At 32.4% G+C, this 11,575-nt stretch overlaps 1 protein-coding gene across 1 annotated transcript in view; it reads left to right on the top strand.

Moving 5' to 3' along the window:
• LOC105626866 (dipeptidase 1-like) overlaps window positions 1–9,002 on the top strand; it is a 22,972-nt gene extending 13,970 nt beyond the window's left edge. Inside the window, exons 2-8 of the mRNA XM_012208158.1 lie at window positions 3,861–4,190; window positions 5,863–5,995; window positions 6,099–6,287; window positions 6,714–6,916; window positions 7,808–7,968; window positions 8,325–8,454; window positions 8,871–9,002. Coding sequence (XP_012063548.1) covers window positions 3,861–4,190; window positions 5,863–5,995; window positions 6,099–6,287; window positions 6,714–6,916; window positions 7,808–7,968; window positions 8,325–8,454; window positions 8,871–9,002 — 1,278 coding nt within the window. The remainder of the gene's footprint in view (window positions 1–3,860; window positions 4,191–5,862; window positions 5,996–6,098; window positions 6,288–6,713; window positions 6,917–7,807; window positions 7,969–8,324; window positions 8,455–8,870) is intronic.
• The last annotated feature ends 2,573 nt before the right edge of the window (window positions 9,003–11,575 follow it).

The following is an 11,575-nucleotide window of genomic DNA, read 5'->3' as shown; positions in this document are numbered from 1 at the left end:
GTGCAATTTCGAACGTTACGATGTCCCCCGGGAAGTGAAGCTACAAAGTAATTTTTCCCTCGCTTCTCTCTCTCTCTCTCTCTCGCTCGCGCGTAGGATATTCCTGGTGAAACTTAAAAGTGCCGCGAAACCCAGTTTGCCTCGCATGACCCCTTTTGAAGCTCGCCTATGTAGTTCAAGCACTTGAATAACGAATGTAACGATGTTCCTCGTTCATAACGTACAGCGTTCTACGACGTTGTGCATAGATACTACTCGTGTAAACTAAACCACGCTTTCAATATCATATCGTACGTTCGCAATTGTTCTGAGAAATTCATGTGCGAACATCAGTGCGCAAAGTTAAAACCTTCTTTACGCCAGGAAGATCATTAGAATTCGGGTTGCAACTTAAATCGACTGTGGCTTTTTTATGGGCAAACGATCGATCGCCAAATTGATGCGTTAATTATGAAACGAGCAATATCGTGGCTCCGAATACGAGCACGGAATATCGAATCGACCACCCAATTTAACCCTTTGCAGTCCCTCATTCGGTGGGTTAGGATCAAATTATCAATTCATACGAAATAGTGGAACAAGAGCCACAAGTGAATTTTTAAAATAATTTTTATCACCAAAATATTAATCGAGTGGAAATAATTATGATAAATAATAATATTTATTTAACGTAATAATTTATTTTTTAATCAATTCTAATCATAGACAGATGTATCTATGTATTTATCTATCATGATACACGTAAAAATAACAAAAATTGTCAAAATAACAAAATACTATCTTTTTAATAAAATTCAGTGATTTGTACCGTGAAAGCAATAAACAAAATCGACTGACCTAGTAAATAACTCCATAGATTAAATCTTCGAAAATATCGATGCATGCATCCACTGAGCACATTCAATGGCCTCGACTGTACTCTTTTAATATGGTCTTTTATTACAGTTGACATTTTGGATGCAAGCCAATTTAAGATTTTCTCTGCTATTCTTGCCGCCTCTTTTTCCAACTTCCTTCTGTACTTCCGCTTTTATACTCAAGAATATTAACGATTTATAAGCTCTATAAGCTCATATGTAGATCAGAATGTATATATTTTCCAATTTTTTAAAATAAAAGTGCATAAGTATTGCTTAAGTACTGCTTAATGCAAAATTTTGATTTCTGATTTTGATGATAGCTATTCAAGTTCCTCTCGAATAACTCTCAATGATAAATATTTCAGTAAACTGTACTGTTTTGCATTTATACATATTATAAATCGTATATTATTATCTCTTCAAATGCCTACCAATATTATTATTTAAAAAATATACACTTCTAGAAAAAAAGTAAAATAATCTGAAGTTTTTTTAAATAATTTCAAAAATCTTTATATTGTTACATTCTAATCTTCTCATTGTCTATACATATACTTTGAAGTATAACATTAATCGAACTCGACGATATAATCTAAAAAATAAAGACTGGATAAAATTATTTATACTAATTATTTATCATAGAAGAAGCCGGATTGAGCACGAGATTATGAAAATTTATTTCAAAAGCGGAAACCAATATCGACTCATAGTTAATGGTGAAAGCTAAGCGTGACGCATGCAACGAATGTAACGTTACTATTCAGTGCAACTGAATAGATTCAGTTCAATATCAATCGTCTATAGAAGCGAACGATCGTATAATCGTCGTTCGAACCAGTAGGTGTAGGGTTTCAACAATATCGTTCACATGGCACTAAATCACTTCCTATTCATTAATCATCAAACGGTACGTTACGTCAGTGAATTTATATCTCATTTCGGTACATTTTGCTTGCTCTATTAAATTCATGTAGTGTACGAAAATAAAAATCCTCATTTCAATAATGACATTATATTATTATTTTACATGGACAATCAATTGATATTTAAACGAAATTTTTAAAGTAAAATTGAAATTCTGAAATTGTCTTCCTGTAAAAAAATGTTTTAATAACAAATAAAATTTTTTTTAATAAATAAACTATAATTTGCATATAAATTTTCGATTTATCTAAAAATCAAATTATTTTTCTACAAAAAAAAGACAAAAATTTTGTTTCAATTTATTTTATTACAAAAATTCTTGATAATTATCGATTTGGAAAATAATATTGTTTACATAATACGCTTCACTTTGATGAAACTATTCAACTATTCAACTATTTAATAATGTCGTAAAATATTTTTAAAATATGACGTGATAAGCCGCAAATTCCGTAATGATTATTGCCAACTAAAGTTAGCTTCGTGCAAATATTTCTGTAAGACCATCGGAAGTTCAAACAACGCCGAGGCTTTCAGAACCCCCAGCCGGTGCAGAAAGCGACGTGTATGGCCAGCCGAGTATGAACGAACCGCATTCCCGCGGTCAACGAGTAGTACGGGTCGTCGTTTGGTCGGGCAGTGGATATAGTTAAACGACATTGCTCAGCACTCAAGTAATTCTCGTTCTTTTGTACACGACTAGCACCGAGCTGAGCTAATCCCTCTTGTACACGAATCTCTTGGTTCTTGGCAGCAGATATTTTCCGGTACAATTGAACCTTTTATGTACTTTTGATTTGACCTATTCGATCCCGTTGCGTAAAATTCAGAAATATAAAAGTAGTAATGAGCAAAAAAGCTTATAATATGTTTATCTTCCTTAAAAATTGACGAATTCCATTCAGTGATAATTTTATCAAAAATTAATGTTTCATGACAGATTATATATATAAATTCTCAATGTTGTATGATAAATAAATTGTTTCTATAATCAATCATCAGTTGAGAAAGAAAAAACCATCAATCATTTTTCCAAAGAATTTACGTCGAAGGCAAGCGTGTTTTCTCTTTCAACAATCTCGTAAACAGAATAATGCACGGAACAAAGGATATGCTTTATCTACATGACTCTTTCATATAATCATACAATATGGGAAAGTACCACGGTTCGTTCTATACTGGTAAAGATTATTTGCGGCAAAGATTAAACTCCAGCCATCGTATACGATTTTCCTCCATATTCGCAAGTTACCTTGCTGGCAAAGGCGAAGGCCTTAGAAAGTGAGCAACGAGAGCTTTGATACCTTGCTTGAGAAATAATTCACTGTTTCATTCTCGTAAATTTCAAATCTCGGCGACAGGCAAACATCCACCGGCATCGCTTGGATGAGCAAGGCTTAATAATTTATAATCTCTGTCAAAGCTGCACATCTCTTTCTCGAAAATACCACTCGTTTCTGAGGTCATCGCCCTCAAAGAGTACAAGGTGCGGAAACAATGGGCGAGCTATGTACACTACTATTACTATCTTCTTCTCGTGTTGCTTCCCTTTCGGTCTATCTTCATTACGCGAGGTAATCCCGCGAGAACAATACTCTCGCGTATGCTATACTAAATACATGTATAAAAAAAACTTCTATAGCTTAGTTAATCGTTTTGTGTCATCATTGAAGTTTGTTTTTCCGCTGAACAATTCATTTAACAAATTGCTCCAAAAAAGCCTCTTTGACTCTGACAACAATACATGACTATATATAGGATTTACACTCGAAAAGCTTATTTTTGCACAATGTCCAAAGTCATATGCTACATAATAGTTTCGAAAATAATAAAAATGCAATATTTATAATATACTTCGTTACAACTAGTTAATAATTTAGTGATTAGTATTATGTCATCATATTTTCTAAGAAGCAATTGCACTTCTGATTAATTGTATTTTAACTAAAGTTTACAATTTATATACATTTTGTCGATAAAAAAACTTATCCATACCTTGCATTTAATCTTTCTACAAATTATTGCCTTTATTTTTTAAATACAATTAGAATATATAAAGAAGATTATCTATTGCAGAGTGGCGGCCAGAGTGGTGTATGGATAGTAAGCGTGATTATACTGTCGATTGGCACCTGGGTGAGCAGAGTCGGGCCACGTCCAGCAGATGGAGAGCTCGCGCTTCTGACATCGCCGCGTGAGCGATTGGAAACCGTTCGACAGGTTCTTTCTGAGGTGCCTTTGATCGACGGCCACAATGACCTACCATGGAACATCCGCAATTTCCTTCACAACCAGTTGGCGGAGTTCGATTTCGACAGGGATTTACGTCAAGTCGCGCCTTGGAGCAAAAGCGCTTGGAGTCAGACCGATCTGGTCAGATTGCGACAAGGCATGGTCGGCGGTCAGGTAATTGCAAAAGGATATCAAAATAAAATAATAAATAATAATTGAATTTAGTCTTGATAATATTCTTCGATAGAAATTTTGGAGTTAATATTTTTTTAGACAAAACTTTAAATAGATTATTAATCTTTATTGGTAATTATTTACCCTCCCCCTCCAAAAAAAAATATTCTGCTAATAAACAGGGAATTTCTCTTAGCATTTCCTCTAAATAGAAAATCTTACACGAATCAGGCGTGTGTATTTGTAACACGTATCATTTATAAAAATGAGGACATAGAGCTAGGATCAAAAATAAATTCCTCTATATATTATAAAAATTTCTATTATAATAACTCGAATAATCTTTTAAAATAATCTATAAAAATTTCTATTATAATAACTCGAATAATCTTTTAAAATAATCTATAAAAATTTCTATTATAATAACTGAATAATCTTTTAAAATAAGAGAATATACAAGATATTAGTGGCACGCTTATTTGTTAGAAGTTTGTCATTTACGTACTACGCGTGCATGTCAGCACATGCGAAACATTCTAGCATTAAGAGGATTGCAATCCTAAATTCAGCGCTTTATGGTTATATGAAATTCCTTTACTTTGTAGAGTATCTTCTTGAGGTCATATATAAATGGAAAATCTTCTGATATTAACACAGCAGCACTAAATGGCAGAATATTTTTTTCTGGATGTTATAATCAGAATTGAAATGTATAGTTAAGTGTATTTTTAACTTGACATCCAAGATATTACTCTCTCCTGATATGTCCTAATCTTTCTTGATATTTAACCTGTACAAAAACCAAATTGCATTATTATGTATTGTAATATAATAAGCAATCTAGACTCGGATATTTCGCGGAAATCGTACTAGAGATGACTAGACGAGTTTCAGGTGTCGACGATATTATGAGCGTGACGGATTGAATGCATCGATTATCGTCGCATGCAAGCACTCAGGAGCTCGTTAGGTCTGAATGATGCGAGCATTAAGCGCGTATCATGCTTGCGCGCATATACATATATTGTAGAAATGATCTAAAGGAAAATAGATATTGTATATCAAGAATAATGAATAAGATTTATAATAATCTTGTTGAATCTTTTTGCTTGTCATGTCAGTGAAATTTAAAATAAAAAACACTATGTTTGTTCTAGCTCAAGTATAATGAGGAAAAAATGTCATTTTAATAAAATGCAATAATTATGCGAGGAATTATATGAATTCGTAAGATAAAACAATGTTTTTAAATGCAAACAACATTGCGAATTCTAGCATTCTTTTTTTATAAAGCGAAGAAAAAAATTGCATAACTACAACCGGAAATTACATTCTTTTGCATATTTATGACATTATTGTGTATAGGTATGCAACATATATTGTAAAATATTATATTATTAAAATATAATATTATATTATTATAATATAGAAATATTTTGACACCTTAATTAATCTGTGATTTTTTTCGGTAAATGTAAATTGAAATATATGTTTTAATTAAAAATATATTTCTCCCTAAGAAAATAAAAAGGATATAAAAAGTATGTCATATTTTTCACGCTTTTCTTGAGATTTTTTCGCATTTCTCTTTAAATATACGAGAGAAATATAGTCGTTTTCAACTACCTGCGCAATCTTTTCCGACAATTATATATAATAATTTTTTTTCTAGTTTTGGGCTGCTTACGTACCGTGTGAATCTCAACATCTTAACGCGGTTCAGCTGACTCTGGAACAGGTAGACCTCATTAAGAGGCTCATAGAAAAATATTCCCAACATTTGCAGTTCGCTGCATCGTCGAGGGGTAAGTGCAGCTAACCGTAATGCGAGACGTAGAATGCTCGAAAATAATATACTGCGATCGACAGAGTGATACAACTGTATTCAACTATATTTCTAACTTCTAGAGATTTTGGAGGCTCACGGGAGGGGCAGAATAGCTTCTCTGATTGGAGTGGAGGGTGGGCATAGTCTAGGAAGTAGTTTAGCCGTTTTAAGAACACTTTATCAGCTGGGTGTACGGTACCTTACACTAACACACACTTGCAACACTCCATGGGCGAAAAGTTCGTCGGTGGAAGACGACGATGAAGATGGTAAATTAGAGCAAGTTTGGAATAAACATCTTCTTCAGAATGAACAGAACGGAAACTTGCGAATTTAATCTCATAAAGATTCATGAATCTACAAGTATAGTTAAAAAATTAAATTGCAATAAAAATTTTAAAATATCTTTGATCAACTTTTTTTCTGAAATTGTAGTCATTTTTTAAAAAAATTATATATAATTATGTATAATATTAAAATATTATATTAAAATTTTTTTCTACATCCAGTTTATTGTAGCATTTTGCTATTTAAATCAGAAAATGTTATCAAAGATTAATATATAATATAATATTAAATAAAATAGATATTAATAAAATAGATAATCTTTTAAAAGATCTATCATCATAATCTTTTTAATGTAGATTCCATAAAAATACAAACAATAAAATAATATTGATTTCAATATTTTTCAGGCGGAGGCCTGACAGCATTCGGCGAGACAGTAGTTAAAGAAATGAATAGGCTCGGAATGCTGATAGACCTCAGTCATACTGCAAGGGCAACTATGAGGGATGCTCTAAGAGTCAGTAAAGCGCCGCTCATTTTTTCACACTCTTCTGCGTTCGCTATTTGTAATTCCTCCAGAAATGTGCCCGACGATATTCTTAAACAACTGGTAAGTATACAAAAGTTTCTATAGACTATAAAACCCATCTAATATTGTTATTCTTATTTTCCATTAATTGTCCCCATTAGAAGATAAAAAAGGATATTTTTTTAATTACATATATATAATTATATTGAATAATTATACAATATATATGTATATATTAATTATATATATATATATATATAAAATTTATATAATATATATATATATACATATATATAATTTATATAATAACATATATAATTTTCAAGAAATTTAAATAAAATTTTTACGCATTTCCTTTTGCAGAAATTATTTCAATAATTACAACATCGACAATAATCAAAATATCGTGGCGAGTTAAATGATTTTCTTCCGGTAAAATTCGCGCTTTGTAAACAATTGACGATACAAAAGACCAACACGATGTCGAAGATAAAAACCTTTTTCTTTTTCATTGTCTGCCTTCTCAGATCTTCTTTCAACGGGCAAATAATTATCCCAGAACGGCGCCAGGAGTTCCAATAGCACCTCGAAACATTTACTACCGGCGATTCCTTCCTATTGTCAAGTTTTGTGCTCCATTAAGGAACGCTTGGTTCACTCTAGCTCGTTAAGAGGCGAATTATCAAGGTTGAAAATTAACGGCACCGAGTTGAGGGTGAATGTGATACCGCGATAACGAGGTCTCCCTTTCCGGCGCTCGTCGATTCTATCGATCCCTCTGTCGCTCCGGGGGTTGTACGTTTCGTTTTCGAAAGGTGCGGCTAGGGTATAGTTTTCCCCGTGCACCAGCGGAAAATTACGCGTTACACCTCTCATTGAGCTGGCTTGAAATTCCCGATGCGACGGTGCAAGGCACGTTCAAATAGCTCAACTATAGAATTACGCACTCCATTCTCACATGCTTGTTTCCAGGCTGATAACGGCGGTCTAGTGATGGTCACGTTTTACAATTATTTTGTAAAATGTGGACCTCAAGCTAGCGTTTCGGATGTGGCCGAACACATCTACTATATTAGAAATTTGATTGGCGTGGACTATATTGGAGTCGGCGGAGATTTCGACGGCATCAACAAGTATGTTGAAGATGAGATAAGTCAGCCTGAAATTAATTAATATAAATATAATTAATAATATCTTTGAAAATATCGTACGCAAGGACTATACCTTGATCCTCAAATAATTTGCATGCGCGATGTTCCTTCGACTTAAGCCGAATTTCAATTTTGGTGATAACTTAAGCTGAAATTCAATTATCACAATCTCTACAACGTTAACTATCGCAGAAGAATTGATCCTTTACCTGGACAAATTAATTTTTATTAAATAATATATATATATATATATGTATATATTGCATAATTTTTTACAGCAAACAAAACATAAAAATTGCGTTTCTAATTACGTGTAAAATCTTCTTTTCTTTCCATAGAACTCCTCGTGGTCTGGAAGATGTTTCGAAGTATCCCGAACTATTCGCCGAACTTCTCCGGAGTGGCAAGTGGGACGTGCTCGAGCTAAAGAAAGTCGCCGGCTTGAATTTACTGCGAGTCCTCACACAGGTTCGAGTCGATTAAGGTTTAAGATGTAGTTATATATGTACCTTATACGGCGCTGTGGGGCTTAATATCGTCATATTTCTACTGTAGCAATGCGTAATGCTAGACTCGCTACATTACACGACTACGCAACTATAGCTTTCCTTAGTCGTACACATAAATCATCGCTTTTATTTAACAAGCGTGAAAAGAGATGATAAATTTTTATTATACATTGATATTATTATTTACTAGCAGTTCATAAGCTTATAATAATCCATAAAAATGTACAAAAAGTATCATCAAAACATTTTCTTAAAATCATAAATAGTATAATAATTTTAAAATATTAATATTCTATAAGGTATTATAAATATTATTAATAAGGTATTATATTATATTAATATAACAAAACATCAATATTAACAATATTGCATTAGGTAGAGCGTGTGAGAGATGATCTGAGGACAGCGGGGATTACACCACTTGAGGAATATCTTCCAGACTCACCGGACACGATTGGTAACTGTGCGCTGGATATTAACTCCGTGCAAAGGGTCACGGAAGTCTGATCGATCGACTATATGCATTGCCCGACGACACGCAAATTAATCTTATGCCAGTATGACCGTTCCACGCAGATGAGTATGACCGGAAGACAACCAGTCATGTCGAGAGCATGGATTCAAGGCGAAAATTCGATTATCTCGTTTACTACAATCTGTACGCTCGCGAAAGTTCTTCGAACCTCGTGTGAAAGCTCAATTGAACGTCGACATTTGCAAAAGCTCAAAATAAACCTACCTCGATACCTGTTTCACAAAGGCGACGAGCAGCGGATATCGATTATGCTTTATTTAGAGGAAGATATATTCGCACATTATATTAAAAAGTAATTATAAATTATGTGTTATCAATAACCATAAAAATATCAAACTGTTTAACTTAAATTGTAACAATCTTTTGTACTTAGAAAAATCAAACATTAGTAATAGTAAAAAATTTATTTGAAAATGATTTTTTATGATATGAGTCTGAACCAGACTTCTTTAATAACAATTTTGTTTGTAAAAATTATAGATTTATAAATTATAATTATATCTGTTTGTCGCTGTTAAATATCCATAATACACAACTAGACTTTTCTACTTGATAAAATTAGCGAATCGTAACAGGCTGGTCGTTACTTTAAGATCTATATTATCTTACTGCAAATATCTTCACGATTCATGTAAATATCTAAATGATAAGCGTTGCGCCATCCAATATTCGCGTGAAGATAAAAAGCGTCATTTCGCTGATGCACGAGACTGTTTCTAAACTTCGATGTCTTCCTCTCTTGGAAACGATCATAATATGTGTGTGAAACTGTGAACCCCGGCTGTATACCTTTGAACGTCTTCCTTTCCCTCATTGCACTGACGAAAACACGTGCTCTATGAAACGAATGTCTATAGAAAGAAGAATCGATATCGTGTTCCTATGAGCAACATGAATAATCGTAATTCGCAGAATTCTGAAATCTCTTTCTTACATTTATAGACATTTTTTTATTTATTCGAACTTGAGTCCTAATTCTATTCTATTGTTTACATTATAATGTTTCAAATTTATATTTTTACATAGAAAGAATTTTTAATAGTCATCGTTTCAAAATATTTCGTTATAATTTACAGAATTGTTATTTATGGGCCACATGGTATATATACATATATGATTTCCTAATTAGATTTTAAAATAATATATGAAAATTATTTTTTAATATTAAAATATTTTTTACAGTTTTTACTTTTTATTGTATATTTCAAGAATGTGATTTAAAATATGTATGTATAATCAATGAATATAACATAAAATATCAGAACATTAACATTATCCTTTTAACAATTATCTGAAATTATTAAAAACTCTTAAATTGCAGTAATTCTAAATATTTAAAAATACTAATAAAGGAATTATCCATCTCTGGATTTTCCAGTATCGAAACTCAAACTTACACATATCAAAGTGAAATATTTAAATTACTTATATTTTGTATAGCAAAAAACATTCTAGTTTTGCATCAATTTCTCACAATAAAGCTTGGAGTTATGGAGTTTATCAAAATATCAGTTCGAGAGTCACGTACAATTCGAATATGTTGCTCGCAGTGACAGATGTCGATGTTGCAGGACATAGCTGATAACAGACGTACGTGTTTTTCGACGTATGCCGGATTGCAATCTATCGTTACAACGCACCCGGCAGTCTCTTTGATCAAAGCATCATCTAAAGTCTAAAGACGGGACATTTGAAATTGCCTGGAATAATCAATCGATTACGGACAGGCTTTTGTGTCAGTTTTGTTCCTGGTAATTTTCACATATCGCCGTCCACCTATCTGTGTCTCGTGTGCACTTATTATATAATTCGCGCAGGATGAAATCCTCGATCAAAAAGTGAGATGAGGTGTGAGACGAAGTGTGTCGACTCGGACAAGAAATTAATCAGTTTGCGCGAATTATACCTCACTCCGTCGTGTTGGGAGTAGGGATAAATTCTAGGATATCAAAAGTTTCGTTGTATCTCTCGAACGAATTCTATAAATAAATGTTTCTATTGTAACTTTGCTATATTCTTTCCTCTCCGATATACGTGCACATATTATAGCATTTATTTAATAACATTATATACTTAAGTTTAAAGCGTTTGCTTTTGAATTGATAATTTAATGCTCTTCAATTTTGAATAAAAATAGTTTGGTTTTTAATTTTAATATTTCGTATGGTTAAACAAAAAAAAATTACGTTATTTATATTTATTTGAAAAAACTCTTAGTTTAGCTTAGTAAACCTGATTAGATATATGTATATCAAAATCTAATAAAAGGTAAGCAAGAACTATGCAAAATAAATTTAACTTTATTATCCAATGTGATATTCTTATACAAATGACGTATTATACATAGTTTTTTAATCATAATATGTAATAATTACATAACGGAATGATGATCAGTGATAATGTAAAAGACAATGATTATTTTACAAAGTGTAAATAGATGGGCACTAATCGTTAATATGGCTAAAACTTATATCTAATGTCATGAAGAAAATGTTATTTACAGGCAATTCACAAGGTACATGGTGATTTACGCTGACTGACATTT

Source organism: Atta cephalotes (genome assembly GCF_000143395.1).
Source record: "Atta cephalotes unplaced genomic scaffold scaffold00006, whole genome shotgun sequence".
NCBI classification, from domain to species: domain Eukaryota; kingdom Metazoa; phylum Arthropoda; class Insecta; order Hymenoptera; family Formicidae; genus Atta; species Atta cephalotes.
The sequence above is the reverse complement of the archived record's forward strand: the minus strand, read 5'-3'. Positions and strand labels throughout refer to the sequence as shown.